This window comes from Sander vitreus, chromosome 21, assembly GCF_031162955.1.
Source record: "Sander vitreus isolate 19-12246 chromosome 21, sanVit1, whole genome shotgun sequence".
NCBI lineage: Eukaryota > Metazoa > Chordata > Actinopteri > Perciformes > Percidae > Sander > Sander vitreus.
In genome coordinates, this window is record NC_135875.1 from 27,435,487 (window position 1) to 27,451,345 (window position 15,859).

Here is a 15,859-nt window from a genome sequence, read left to right on the forward strand (position 1 = left end):
AAAGCATGTAGAGGTCTGTAATTTTTATCATAGCAACAACTGTTGGCACAATTATTAGAAAATGGAAGAAGTTCAAGATGACGGTCAATCTCCCTCGGTTTGGGGCTTCATGCAAGATCTCACCTCGTGGGGCATCAATGATCATGAGGAAGGTGAGGGATCAGCCCAGAACTATACGGCAGGACCTGGTCAATGACCTGAAGAGAGCTGGGACCACAGTCTCAAAGAAAACCATTAGTAACACACTACGCCGTCATGGATTAAAATCCTGCAGCGCACGCAAGGTCCCCCTGCTCAAGCCAGCGCATGTCCAGGCCCGTCTGAAGTTTGCCAATGACCATCTGGATGATCCAGAGGAGGACTGGGAGAAGGTCATGTGGTCTGATGAGACAAAAATAGAGCTTTTTGGTCTAAACTCCACTCGCCGTGTTTGGAGGAAGAAGAAGGATGAGTACAACCCCAAGAACACCATCCCAACCGTGAAGCATGGAGGTGGAAACATCATTCTTTGGGGATGATTTTCTGCAAAGGGGACAGGACGACTGCACCGCATTGAGGGGAGGATGGATGGGGTCATGTATCGCGGGATCTTGGCCAACAACCTCCTTCCCTCATTAAGAGCATTGAAGATGGGTCGTGGCTGACCCGAAACACACAGCCAGGGCAACTAAGGAGTGGCTCCGTAAGAAGCATCTCAAGGTCCTGGAGTGGCCTAGCCAGTCTCCAGACCTGAACCCAATAGAAAATCTTTGGAGGGAGCTGAAAGTCCGTATTGCCCAGCGACAGCCCCGAAACCTGAAGGATCTGGAGAAGGTCTGTATGGAGGAGTGGGCCAAAATCCCTGCTGCAGTGTGTGCAAACCTGGTCAAGAACTACAGGAAACCTATGATCTCTGTAATTGCAAACAAAGGTTTCTGTACCAAATATTAAGTTCTGCTTTTCTGATGTATCAAATACTTATGTCATGCAATAAAATGCAAATTAATTATTTAAAAATCATACAATGTGATTTTCTGGATTTTTGTTTTAGATTCCGTCACTCACAGTTGAAGTGTACCTCTTCTAAAAATTACAGACTTCTACATGCTTTGTAAGTGGGAAAACCTGCAAAATCGGCAGTGTATCAAATACTTGTTCTCCCCACTGTATACTGTATATACTGTATTTTACACCTGTGTGAGAAGAAGTCATCTGCAGTGGTGGAACTTATTACATTCATTCATTAAATAAACGTGTTTTATTAATATTTATAAATATTATTTCAAGCTAATGCAACTTAAAATAACTTCAGTTTTGGACTATTGCAGAACTTATAAACCTGCATTCACCTGGCTTAAAAGCCTCTGACCACCCACACAGGTGATTTCAGTTTTTCTGTCCGATTAGACCTCTGCTCAGGTTAAAGTGGACCGGAGCTTTGATGGGAATTTATTAGGTCACAAATCTTCATTTACCAAAAAGAATGATGAAGGTGTAATTAACTGAAAACACTTGTGTGGGTGTTCAGAGCCTTTAAGTCTGTTTAATTGAAATAATGAGTTGAATGAATGTGGAGCTGAGAGTTCACTCAACTCATCAAATGAAGTTTCTAAACAAACATCAGCATGCATTGTTTGAGAGTTAAAAATCTCCAGAGACCGTTCTGTTTTTGTTGTTTGAGGGGAAACTTGCTTTCATTATGTAACTATTTTCACCTTTATAATACGGCTTCAAAATTATTTTTATGGTGCCTCTGTCATATGTAATAATATGTAGTCTGCATAACACGTACGTTTAAAACTTTTTTAGCTTGTAATACTTCTGTACTTTGAGTTCATTAAGATTTTAAAGCAGAACTTTAACTTGCAATGCAGTAATGTTACAGTGTGTTCTGTCTGCTTCACGAGCAGAGCCATCGCTAGCATGGAGGACTGTGGTGATGTTCTCAGTATCTTTTCTGATAATGTAAAGGTATTAGTAACCCCATGTTTAGTGCACAGAACATCACGGTAGCATATTAGTAGTTATTATTTATTAAGGTTCTGCCAACCCGAGTCTACAGTTATGTTTGTAAATTGTTGGATTTTGGTTCAGATGCTCTTTAACACAAAGTAAAGTTGTTTTTTTACAACTTGGCAACCCAAGTGTTTCTCATTAAAGGATCTAAGCATTAGTAAATATTTCTTAGCCATTAATTAGCTATTAGTTACAAAATATCCACTTGATTTGTCTAAATCCGACTGATGAGCTGTCATATTACCTTCAGATTAATTTTGGAATATACATTTTACACAAAGACTGGATTTTATCCCCCAACACTGCAACAATGCTAGGAAGGACAGGGACCTCGTATTGGCCTATATGAGCAATTACAACAAGCAATACCTGTTTCAATGATCATATTGACACCTTACAAATGTTTTGGGACAGACTTGAAGGGTTTTGAACCTGTCCTTAACCACACAGGTTGCAGCCTCGGGCCCGGATTGGCTATTTACTTTAGGCTATTTCAACTTGGTGGATGGAGTGTCCCATATCTGTTCCATCAACAGCAGCACATGGGAATCAGGCAGGACTATGTGTTTAATAGCTCGGGAAATGAACCTCTAGGTATCATTTAGACCTGCATGCATCACATGCTGCTTCCACGCCACAATATGAGAGGATTTACAGTTACACTTTCTAAACACATGGTAACACATTCAGTTGAACACTCACAGTGTATTGGTAAAGTTAACAATGATCTGATTTCAAATAGTGGGAGCAGTGTGTGTTACTTTCACATCATGTCGCCCCACATACTGTCCTGTGCGTCAGGTTAGTGTGACTTCTAGATAACAAGGACAATGAGCTGAAAACTTCACTGATGCAAAATAATGTTTAGTTATGATAAAGGTCAATGTGTTTGCTTGTTCGAACCCTTTACAAGCAAACCTGTTAACCATTCGTCCTGGCTGTGTTTCAGCAGTGAGCAGTCAATGATCCACCGAGTTAAATGGTTTACACCTTGTACTTTTTATTTCATGATCACATGACATCAAGCTTATATCTGAAATCCGAGCGCTTCTGGATCATATGATCCATCATATGACAGATTGATCCCGTGGTTTTATGAGAACTGCATCCTGATTGGCTGTGCGTTATGATCGATGCAGCAGCTCTCTCTCTCTCTCTGATTGGCCAGCAGCACTTCAGTAAACCCTCAGCTTCCTGGTCATCTGCAAATACAAATATTAACTTGTTTTTAAACCTGTGCTTCGGTGGGAAACTCTGGCTTCATTTAACTGGGGAACAACATGTCACCCAGAAGCGGCTGGAGCCTGGTTCTGCCCGTCGTGTTCTGTCTTTTTGTAACTGCCTATTGTAAGTTTCCTACCCTAGACCACATCAAACCGAAAGCCAGCGACAAGGCACAGGGGAGAGCAGTGGTCGAGCTGCTGAGACGCCTGCTCGGGACCAGATCTACGGAGTTCCTAGTGTCAGTCAACAGGAGCCTTTCCAACGACAGCCTAGATGTGTGTGAGCTCAGGTCCACTAAAAACAACAAGATAGTCGCTACAGGCAGCACCGGAGTGGCAGTGGCTACTGGCATTTACAACTATTTGAAATATTTCTGCAACTGCCATGTTTCCTGGTCTGGTGACCAGCTGGATGTGCCCCGTCCTCTGCCGAGGCTCACCGGCGTCCTGCGCATCAACACCCAGCATAGGTCAGTGAGCCACACGCTCAACGCTTTACATTGTCATTGTTATCAGTACTTTAATTCGGCATACACCCAGTACACCAAGCAGACCTTATTTTATTGAAATTCTGCGGATATTTTCAACTTTTCACATTGTTTGTTTACACAAGGACTGCTATGTGGGTGTCGAGTTATTAGTCAAGCCTCATTACTCATTACTAGGCTAACGTTACTAGCTACATTACTGACGTTACTGCGTTCATGTCGACTTCACCATAAGACCTTACCGATTCGCTTAATTACTCTTTTAATGTCTTAAGTCATATTCTACAAGAGTAGCCTAACGGCAATTTTAACAATAATTGTATTATCAGGGGTGAAAAGCAAGTAATTTAGTAGTGTAAGGTATTTTATTGTGTAACCTCGTAAGCTACAGTAGCTACAATTTTGAGGTAGGCTAACGTAACTTGAGTATTTCCATTAGACGCTGTCGTGTATTTTTGTCTTAGTTACTAGTTATTTTTCAGGTCACACAAAACAAATGATCATGCTATAGATTAAACTATCCAACAGTATGTAAAGCAGTTAAAAAGGAGCTTCATTTTGACCAGATATAACTTTAGAATGTTGCTTATGCTACAGTGATTTAATAATATAACAATACGTAGATAGATGGATGGATACATAATGTGTTTATTCCCAGGGGGAAATTCTCAAAGTAAAGGATCTCAAAACTTTTTGCACTATCATTTTTGTTAATATGGAAGTGTTGTTCTCTTTTGGAAGAGAGAGAGTGTGTTGAGCTTTTATAAAGTATCAGCTATGAGCTCTAAAAACATAACATGCAGACTCATATGTTCCTCTAAATTCAAACCTGCCATAAAACAAATGAAAGAACAATGTACTTTATGTCACATACATTATTAAAACGTATCCCCCTCATGGTCCCGTATGGCTGTATGTTTTATGTAATCAAAGAGTGGTGTGGCTTAGGGCTGCACAATATATCAGTTTTTAATCGTCATCGTGATATCAACTGGCGCAGTAAACACATCACGAAAGGCACTCAGAGATTGTTTGTTTGTGTTAGTTGAAAGAAAATTTCAGCAGAAAACTGCACGTTAAAATGTAACTCATTCTTTTTTTTAGTGGTAAGAAAGTTGGAAATGATTTCATTTTGTTTTGAATTCAATAAGTAATTTGTTGTATTTTAGCAGAATACTGAAAGCAGCAGAAATGCAGAACTGTGTACCCTCTAATATCTTTTTATTTATTGCAAGTAATATCGTTATAGCGAAATTCAACAGCGCTATAGCATATTGCATATTTTCCTCATATCGTGCAGGCCTAGTGTGGATTGCATTTGTAAAAACTCCTCCGTTTGAATGGCCTGTGTGTATACTTGCTGACATCAGTAAAAGTGAATGTAATGAAATGTGTTTTTCCCACCAAATCCACTTCACACTGCTGTACATCACGTGTGTCAACTCACCTCAGTGGCAGCCACAAGACTTGACAACATAGAGGAGCCAAAATCCCAGTTACTGAATGACCAGTTGCCATGAGAGTCATAGAAATGCTGCGATAGCTCTTTTAAAAAAAAAAGATCAGCAGCTAAGAACATCTAGCTTCCCAGCACACAAAGTATATACATGAGAACTTCTGATATCAAACTTTACAAAAGAGGATGCCGTGATATGTCTGTGTTTGAATGCTACGGTGGCAGTATTTGGGTGCAGTGTAACCCCAGCCCCCACCACTCGCAACACACACATCAAAACCCATGGCTGCGTGACAAATGGAGCGTTGTCACACATTATTTTTCATTGTTTACTGTGAGCACTATGGACACTTGTACTGCGGCCGGGCCCTTTTAAGTACCCTTCCTTTCAATTATCTGTTGTGCATTAGACCCGCATCAGCTCACCCCAGTTATGTTATGTGCACAGTAGTTAGATTGAAAAAGCCATGGCAAGCATGGCACACTTTAGTTTTCCCATGACTATATCTTGGTGGCAAAGAGCAACTCTTAGCGGGAAGGAAGCGGGCGTCATTTACCAGCTGCAGAAAACTAAGGCTTAAATTACACTGGTTTAAAAAACAACCTATGTGATTTTTAACTGGCTATATGTTATTTTAGCAATGCTATTTGACAACTACTTATAGAAAATGACAGTAAAATATCAGTTTTTTTCAGTACTTTTTCTTGAATCTCAAGCAAAGTGGAGTCATCATGCTAGTGTTGTAAATAGGTGTAGAAATTGCAAATACTTTGGCAGGGAGAATCCTGTGAAGTGAAAACACACAGACAGTGGAGCAGGAGCATTCAGGCACTTTATTCTAGGAGTGCATGTTGTTAATTTGCTTAGGCCTATATACTGTCGAGGATAATGGTAGGAAAGAGCAAGCCAGTGATGTCTGTGCTCTGATGGAAAGTACCATTACACAGCAGGGTGGTCTCAGGTGTGTCACAAAGGTCTCAGTTTGGTATTATGTCTTATATCAGTTTGGTATTATATCTAGCAAAAGCTTGCTGCTCATACAGATGAAATGAGACCAAGAATCCAGCTGAAGCAGTAAAACAAATTGTTATTAATGTTGCTGGTTTGTTCCTCTCATGTATTGTTACATGCGAGTCATGTTATCTTTCAAAAACCCAAAAGGTCTTTTAAAAATACTTAACCATGGTTTGAATGAATATTAAAGCACCCATATTATGCTCATTTTCAGGTTCATAATTGTATTTTAAGGTTGTACCAGAATAGGTTTACATGGTTTAATTATCAAAAATCACCATATTGTTGTTGTACTGCACAGCTCTCTCTCACTGCTGCAGATCCTCTTTCAGCTGGTCTCTGTTTTAGCTACAGAGTGAGACCTCTTTTCTTCTTCTGTACTATCTTTGATTGCACTCGCACATGCTCAGTAGCTCAGATGTAGATCATGTCAGCTAGCTAGCTCCATAGACAGTAAAAGAAAGGCTGTTTCTCCACCTTCAGTCAGTTACAAGGCAGGATTAGCTGGGAGACTTCTAAATGAGGGCGCACATGGAAGTAGTTCTTTTGGAGATTATGGTGAACTTGTGTGTGTTGTAGCAGTGCTTTGCTATTGAGAATGAGGTAGCATGCTAACGCTACGAGCTAATGGTTGCGGTTAGCCAGCTCGTTTCGTGCCGATTTTGAACAGCTCACCCAGAGACTGAAGGCAGGACACATTCAGAAACCGTATCTCACTCAGAACAGCATGGATGGATTTTTTTCAAAGTTTGTATGTGTGTGGAAGCACCAGAGACACAAAAGAACACCCCAAATCCCAGAAAAAGTGTTTTTTTCATAATATGGGCAACTAGGGATGATTTTGATTGTTGATTAATCTGTGGATTAATTAGTTAGATTGGTCTTTTAAAATGTCACCAGCAATTTAGATGCTTTGCTCGGTGACTCAAATCTTGTACATATGGGCTAGGTGCTACAGCACAGGTGTCAAAGGGCCACACTGGAAAATGAGTTTATAGACATGATTTTATTTAATCGGAAAAAGTAAAATATATTTGACTGTATTATTGCACTTCTCACATAGCCATTTCACTTACAGTTTGGTCCACATAACGCCCTAAAAAAGTCATCATAGAATTTAGCAAAACAATGCATTCTGATTACATTTTCAAAAGTAGGCTACCACACAGCCGTCTAACACCAACCTGTTTCACAGGCCTCAATATGCAATCTCTCCGCTTGGCTGGGAATTTCTGAGTGCGGTTTGCAAACATTTTCCCGTCCTACTGGTTTGGTGCACAACTAGACGGGCCCAAATTTATTTTTAGCCTAAATTTGGCCCGTGGGCCTTGAGATTCACACGTGTGCTACAGTGACAAAATATAAAGAATACCATTTTGCTCTTAAGTGGTATATTTGACTTTTCATAGCTGCTTGAATTACAGACTGCATAGTCTTGCCTAATGCTAACTTTTGTCATTTTGTTTCTCTTTGTTGACTTAAAGCTTGATTTCTTTTATTTAGATTTTAGGATTATTATTTATTCTTTGCGTCTCTGCATTTTATCTCGTTTGAACATTTCATTTTGAAGACTCATCACTTTTATGATGAAATATGTATTTGTCTGTTTGTATCTAGGTTCCGGTATTACCAGAACGTCTGCACTTTTAGCTATTCCTCTGTGTGGTGGGACTGGCCGAGGTGGGAGAGAGAGATCGACTGGATGGCACTCAATGGAATCAATCTGCCGCTGGCTTTCACAGGACAAGAAGCCCTGTGGCAAGAGGTAAGAGCAAACCTGTTAGGCATGATTTATGGTTGTGATTTATAAATCGCCTTAGATTTTATGCAGAAGCATAAATCACGCTTTAGGCTGAAAGTGATGATATTCCTTACAAAAGGTACATTTAACCACTGGGACGCTGATAAAACAGCTCTTAGTAGCAGTGTCCTGTACCATTATTGGCTCCTCCTAAGCCTGATTTCTGGAACAGAACCTCAAACACTTCTGTGCTTTTAAAATGATCACATTTGGTTGGTAGAAAAGTGCTAGATATCGAATTAGGGGTTAAGTGGATAAGCTACATACGTTTGTATTAAGTTCATAGATGCATTATTCTCAGAGCAACAAGCGAAATAAGATCAAATGCAGGGATTTTTGGCTAAGGTGCAGCACCCACACCGTTTTGGGCCCCCCCTAAGCTGAATGAATGTAAAATCAATGTGAGCATCAAAACTAACAAAACACTTTTTTTAATCAGATCTAATGGTTGTAGTGGGTCCCCAAATCTTTAAGCTTTTGTATTATCTGTCCTAGCTTTTTTTAGACATTTTAGACAGATATGGTAACAATTAATCGTCCAAAATGATGTGAAATTGCATTTTTTGGTTTCATTGAAAAACATAACATTTTCTTCAGGTAGGTCCCCTAAACCCTCCGCAAAATACGTGCACCTAAGTCTTCCACAAACCTAGGGAAAACACTGGAAGGGAAGAGAGATTCTGAGAGAAGCGAGATTCAAGAAGACGAGCAGGAATAATCTCTAAGAAGCAGATCCATGATACATACCTTGATTGATATGTGCAGCACCATGTGAACATCACATTAACTTGCTGTGTACCTTTTTATAGGTCTACCGAGCTCTTGGGTTAAACCAGTCGGAGATTGAAGAGTTCTTCTCTGGCCCGGCGTTTCTCGCCTGGAACCGAATGGGAAACGTTTTCAAGTTTGGTGGGCCTCTGCCACAGTCCTGGCATGTGAATCAGCTCTACCTCCAAGTACTGCCACCTCCATGCTTGTCAACACAGTTGGAAGCCACTATGTGTAGAATCATGACACGTTTGACTTTGGCACCACCGAGTGGTAGCATCAAACACTGAGGCCACGTCCAGACTGAAAATGAACGGGCTGAAAGCAGCACGTAGGCTGGACCAGCTTTCACCTGGCCTGTCCTATTATTCAGTAAACAAAAACTTTGGCTATCAGAAAAATGTAAAGCTTTATTTTATCACATCATATTTTACATATAGTGGCTTCAGTTTAGGTTTAGGTTTTAGAGGTCATTCCCATTGTTTATGAAAACATTGTACTCACAAAAGTAATAGTTGAGATCTCGAAGAAACAGTGACGGAAAACCCCCAGGTCGGCCAGTTTATCAAAACCACTTCATTTGGAAGTCAAATCAAAAGTGAACACATCTGAAATGTTGCTAATAATCCCTCGTTGCACACAACTACACTAAGTACAGTAGCTCAATATTGAAGCAGGAAGTTGGTGCAAACTGTGATGGATGTGTGCAGAGCGTTTAGGTCGTAGTTTTACTGTTGCCTTTGTTTTTTTATTCCAAGTATCTGACTGATCTGGGGGTTTGTTTTCAAGCAATGTCCAAAATAAGGCTGTTATTTTAAGGTCAAATAGTTACATCATGTTGATTTAAAGGCCTTTTATCCATATTTGTGGGTGAAATTGTCTGTATATTTAAAAATGTTCGCTGATGAATTTCAGCTTACCAGCTGCCCTGGAATGCATCTTCTCACATGACATTTGCTCTTTTTTTGCAGTTTAAAATCTTAGAGCGAATGAGATCCTTTGGCATGATTCCTGTGCTGCCAGCCTTCTCTGGGAACATTCCCAAGGGAATCCTCAGGTGACTCAAGCTAGATCTAAATCTAAATCTGACACACCTTATCTCTAAGCTGAAAGTACTGAAGGTCCTGGTTCAAAGGGTTATAAGGATGATGAATTGATGTTTGATATGAATGAAGGTTCAACAAGAAAATGTGACTCCTGAAATTGGCATAATGTATTCCGCTTGCTTACCTAGAGAAGATGTCTCACTCTGTCGAAGGTGTTGGATCTCCAGTTCTTCCCTCACAAAGGATCTTTGACTGAGTACAGCCACCGGCTTGTAGGAAGCACCAGAGAAATGTAACGTCGTCCAGTTATCAAAGTACTCACTGAATTAATGTTAAAGCTATAGTGCGTGGTTTCTGTCTCCCCCATGAATTCTAAGTAATGACAACAAAACTATCGGCGCGTCCACATGATACAAGCCTTCCGTGATCGCTCACCGCTGCGCCCCTCCTCCACGCAGTAGCTAGTAGCCAAGGAGGACATGGAGGATTAAAAACCATGATGGACACTTCAGAAGAGGTCATTATCTTCACTTGAGTTTCTACGCGGGAAAGTCACCGGACGACAATCTTCTGAACATAGTCACACTGAGACATCCAGAGAGAGTTGTGTGGAGCTGATATATCTTTGTAGCAACTCATTTGGCAATGGCTTGAATGTAACAGACGTTTATTAATATCAAAAAGTTACACACTAAAGCTTTAATAATTGACAGCTGATATATATCCTGCTGCAAGCATCGTTCCTCATTTTAACCAGTGAAATTGACGGTTGTGAAATAATAAGAAGCAGATAACGTTACCTGAATGCTTCATTCCACAACATAAGTTTTAACATTCACCCTCTAATTTCACTCGGATACACAGTGGAATACTGCCACAAAGGAGAGCAGCGCTGCAACAGCGGAGGTGTATATTTTGATTGCCTTTTGTTTTAGCTGATACTAATCTGTTAAAGTATCCTGAATCGGCCCCAACACCAATCCTTAGAATCAGCTTGGGACATTAAAAATTGGTTTCAAAACAATTATTTGTGATAAATTTGGTTAATGAGATATTGTGACCAAGCTATTTCGTGAGTGCGACATTTTACAGTGTAGAAATAAACTTTCTATTAGAGTCACTGCTTCTAATGCCAAACATCTTTTAGTCATTTCTCGACTGATACATCTTATTTATCAACTGACATTTATGCTGATAGTGATATACTGTATCTGTGATAAAAGTTCAAGTATAGAGCATTATGTATCAAAAGTAAAAATACTCAAACAAATGTGTGTTATACTATTATGGATTATATTATTGGATTCTTATTACTGATGCATTCATGTGTAGCATTTTACTGTTGCAGTTGATTGAGGTCGAGCTGGTTTGAACTTTTTTAGACTGTTGCGTAGTTTAATCTATAACGGTGCATCAGATTTTCTAAACTTATCACGTTATGTATGTAAAATGTTAATAAATGTTATGTTGCATAAAAAGCACAATATTTCTCTCTGAACTGTAGGGGAGTAGAAGTATAAAGTAACATGATGTGGAAATACTCAAGTAATGTATAAGTACATCAAATTTGTACACTACTTAAGTAAATGTACTGTACTTAGTTACTTTCCACCACTGTCCTTCGTCCGTCTTCACTCAGGTAGTTCCATAGGTTTTCATCTATTTAAAAAAAGCATTTAATTTGAATGTAATAATGTATAGAATATAATAATATCAGTGTTTTGAATTGTATTTCAGGTTGTATCCAGAAGCCAATGTAACCAGATTGGGGCCTTGGGCTCACTTCAACTGCAGCTTCTCATGCTCCTATATCCTAGACCCTCGTGACCCACTTTTCCTCCAGATCGGTTCCCTCTATCTGTCCCAGGTGGTGAAGCAGTTTGGTACAGATCACATCTACAACACTGACACCTTCAATGAGATGACTCCCCCCTCCTCTGACCCCACCTACCTGTCTGCAGTCAGTCGTTCTGTCTTTGCCTCAATGACCGCAGGTGAGTGTCTGGGTGACTAATATCCTGTCCACATTGCGAGTTTTAAATCTGTGCCTGTCAGAATGCTGATATTATCGGTAACGATAACAATCATTTCCCCAGTTTGATGACCCATGTATGATCTGTTGTTATTGTGTAATTGTCCTACATAGACTGCCCCCCTCGAAGCACAGAGAACTGTCCCTTTCTTGTCCCTTATCCAAATCCATTTTTTTTCTTTCTCCCCAGTTGATCCTCAGGCAATTTGGCTGATGCAAGGCTGGCTGTTCTTCAGTGACGCAGCGTTCTGGAAGCCGGCCCAGATTCAGGCCCTACTACACGGAGTGCCCCTCGGAAGAATGATTGTGCTGGACCTGTTTGCAGAGACCGAGCCAATTTTCTCCTACACAGAGTCTTTCTATGGACAGCCCTTCATCTGGTGCATGCTGCAGAACTTTGGGGGCAACAGTGGATTCTTTGGCACAGTGGAGAGCATCAATTCAGGGCCCTTCAAAGCCTTACATTTCCCGAACTCCACCCTGGTGGGCATCGGCATGACACCTGAGGGCATTGAGCAGAATCCTGTGACGTACGAGTTGATGAGCGAGCTGGCTTGGCGCAAGGAGCCGGTCAACTTGTCAAAGTGGGCGTCGCTATATGCAGTACGCCGCTATGGCAGCACACAAGAGAACCTGACCGCTGCATGGAGGCTCCTGTTCGCCAGCATCTACAACTGCACAGTGCCACATTACCGAAACCACAACCATAGCCCACTGGTGCGCCGGCCTTCCTTTCGCATGAATACTGACCTTTGGTATGACCCGGCTGATTTGTACAAAGCCTGGAAACTGATTATTGAGGCAGCTCCATCTCTCATGTCCAAGGAGACTTTCCGGTACGATCTTGTGGATGTGACTCGGCAGGTCCTACAAGTCCTGACAACTATCTTTTACCAGGATATCGCAAATGCCTTCCAGAACCAAAAGCTGCCGGAGCTGCTGACTGCAGGTGGGGTGCTGGTCTATGACCTCTTGCCTGAACTCAATCGTTTGCTCAGTAGTGACCGCAACTTCCTGTTGGGGACATGGCTGGAGCGGGCCCGGTCTTTAGCCCTAGATGAGAAGGAGGCACAGCTCTACGACATGAACGCCAGAAACCAGCTCACTCTATGGGGTCCCAGTGGTGAGATCCTGGACTACGCCAGCAAAGAGTGGGGGGGCCTTATGGAGGACTACTATGCCCAGCGATGGGCCCTTTTTGTTCACAAGCTGGTGGAGTGCCTGGACAGCGGTCGACCATTCAAGCAGGACACCTTCAACCAGGCAGTTTTCCAGGTAGAAAAGGGATTCATTTACAATGGCCGAAGGTACCCGACCAAGCCTCAGGGGGACACATACGAGATCGCCCACAGAATCTTCCTCAAGTACTACCCACAGGCCTTGAAGAGACTATAGTGAGCAGAGACTACATTTTGAAAAAACTTGTCTCAAGTCACAGCAAGAAGAATGTCTTCCTCCACCTCCGATTTCCATGGCTATCCCAAAACATTTTGTCATAGAACATCTAACAGCCTGAATCTACGGAACAATCTGTTTGCACATGTAGTAAAATCAGTAATGGATAGTTATGCATGTTGCAGGGAAAAAGGATTTTCACGCATCACTTGAGTTTTCATGAGATGTCTTTCATCTTTGATCTCTGGGTACTGTTTTTGATTCCACTGCTCTTAAAGAACTAGTTCAACATTTTTGGAAATACACATATTCACTTTCCCAGAGTAAAATGAAAAGATGGATTTAAATCCCATGCCTGTGTGTTTATGTATGGAGCTGGAATAAGGATGTGGTTAGCCTAGCTTAGCATAAAGACTGGAAGCAGGGGGAAATGGCATAGCCTGGCTCTGTCCAAGGTACAAACAAGACTAAAGCTGTGTTATTTACACAGTGTATGTTGTTTGTTTATGTGTTGGAACTATTTCTTAATGAACAACAGTGTATCCATCCGCCCCACACTTCTGTGTTGCATCTCTTACTGTAGCCGGGGTTTCCAGATACAGTCAGTGAACAGACACGATGGTAAACATAACAACAAGGCTCTTCACAAAAAAATAGATCCAGCATTAAACATTACAATACTTTTTACAGTTCAGTTCATGTACAGGTAAACACAGGTTGAGAGCTGTTGGTAGGGTAGATGTATTTTGTAATACTTTGGACAGTCAGACTAGCTGTTCCCTCTGCTTCCGGTCTTTATGCTAAGCTAGGCTAACCATGTCCTGACTCTACTCGCACGGGATTAGTATCATCTGGGGACCTCGTGTGATTTAGAAATCACCCCCCCCCCAACATCTGAGTTTCGTGTGTCGCATTCGCTTGGGATTAGCAAAGCCTGCTTTTACTTTCATTTACTGACATGTACCCTGAGAGTTGGGTACCTGGAGGTGGGGCGAGGCCACTGCACCGCACTCAGGTCGGGGTTCCATATCTTTTTGGGCCAGGCCCGGTAGGGGTTACTAGAGGCGCATACCTCATCGGGATTAAGATCACAGAAAACCTCTGTAATTGTCACAAATGACTAGAGGTCACCAGGTAATACTAGTCCTGTGTGAATAGGGCTTTATTCTGTAGTTAATACACAGACATGAGATTGATATCCAGCGGAACACCTCCCTCGCATTAAGAAAGCACAAAACAACATGTTTGACTAGTCCTTTAGATCCGAGGCACTACACTGTAACTGCAGATGGACGTTGACATGTTTGACCTGCAGGAAACGTTTAGCAATTAATGAGATGACATTTCAGACACTATCATGTCGATCAGTTTGAAGTCAATCTGAATATTGTGCCTTATTCTGAGCGAAGTGACTGCTGGCTGTGTGCTTCATAGCCGTTGCACTAATGAGCATCAGGACAAGTGGTCTCGTATAGTTACCAAACAATGTGGATGGCTATGATCTTGCATAACAATTTTCCACTTAATTTACAATTTCATGCTTATATGGTCAGTGAGATTGGCCCATTAACCTGTGAGTTTCTGTACAGGTTCATCAACAGAGGGATTAGTTTAATGCTGAGTAATTGCGATGACAAATTGGCTCATGGTGCAGTATTTTTCCTTTTTAAAGAATATATTTTTTATTTTTATATGAAAAGTATAGGTGTTAAACTAAGACATTTGACATGTACAACAATCACTTTCTGAAAACAATTGTCTATTTTTATGAGTCACATTTTTAGTTTTGAGATTTTTCTTTTTGATAAATTGTAGTTTTAATTAAGGATAATCAAAATATGTTGAGAGAATAATAATTTGTATTTAGCAGTATTTTAGCAATCACTACATTAACGCAGCTTACATTCATAATTTGCCAAGGAACATTACATTGTACAATATTAGTTTCTTTATTGTATAAATGCTATTTTTGTATTGTGATGAATTAAGCTGTTGTGATTCTTCAACTCAGGCATGTCATAAAAGTCTTAAGGCTATGTGACTAATAATACAATGATTGGTCATTCTCCCCTCTGTGTGCTCAGTGATTATATTAACTCCACAACCTGACTCTGTAATTTATATATCCATCTGTCCACTGGACTGTGCATTGCAGGATAGGATTATTTCTAAGACTATCCCAGCATGCTTTGAGTGAGAGCAGTTGGTGCGGTTATGTAGTTTAACGTTGGTAGTCGTCAGAGAAGAAGTTGGTCATTTCATGGCGCAGATTAGAACCCAAATGAAACGGAAGCAACTAAAATTGCTGAATGTTAGAACATTGTGTCAAACTGGTCGTTATGACTGAGTCAGGTTAAAGGTCTGATCCTGGTCTGGACCGTGGAAGGAAAACTGGAGCACCTGAAAGAACTATTAGTAGTTTATTAGCAAAATGTATTTAAAGTACCACAGGTAAAAGTACTCAAAAAAAATGCCCCCTGTGACAAATATATTAATATATATTGTTAAATTGCTCATTCTGATGCATCAATGCAGTATTTTACTGTTGTAGCTGCTCGAGGTAGAACTAGTTGAAACTACTTTATATACAGTAAGCTAGTTTAGTCTAAACAGTTGTCAGGGTCAGGCCCCTCCAAAGGG

General features: G+C 40.8%; 1 protein-coding gene across 3 annotated transcripts in view; it reads left to right on the plus strand.

Moving 5' to 3' along the window:
- Positions 1-15,288, plus strand: part of LOC144536118 (signal transducer and activator of transcription 5B-like) — a 61,012-nt gene extending 45,724 nt beyond the window's left edge. For 2 of the 3 annotated variants that reach the window (XM_078279064.1, XM_078279065.1), the window contains exons 19-23: positions 7,795-7,942; positions 8,788-8,934; positions 9,718-9,803; positions 11,530-11,786; positions 12,015-15,288. In XM_078279064.1, coding sequence (XP_078135190.1) covers positions 7,795-7,942; positions 8,788-8,934; positions 9,718-9,803; positions 11,530-11,786; positions 12,015-13,219 — 1,843 coding nt within the window. In that variant the 3' untranslated portion in view covers positions 13,220-15,288. Of the gene's footprint in view, positions 1-3,160; positions 3,689-7,794; positions 7,943-8,787; positions 8,935-9,717; positions 9,804-11,529; positions 11,787-12,014 lie in introns of those variants that run through there. The other variant, XM_078279067.1, reaches the window with a different exon arrangement.
- Positions 15,289-15,859: the final 571 nt, after the last annotated feature.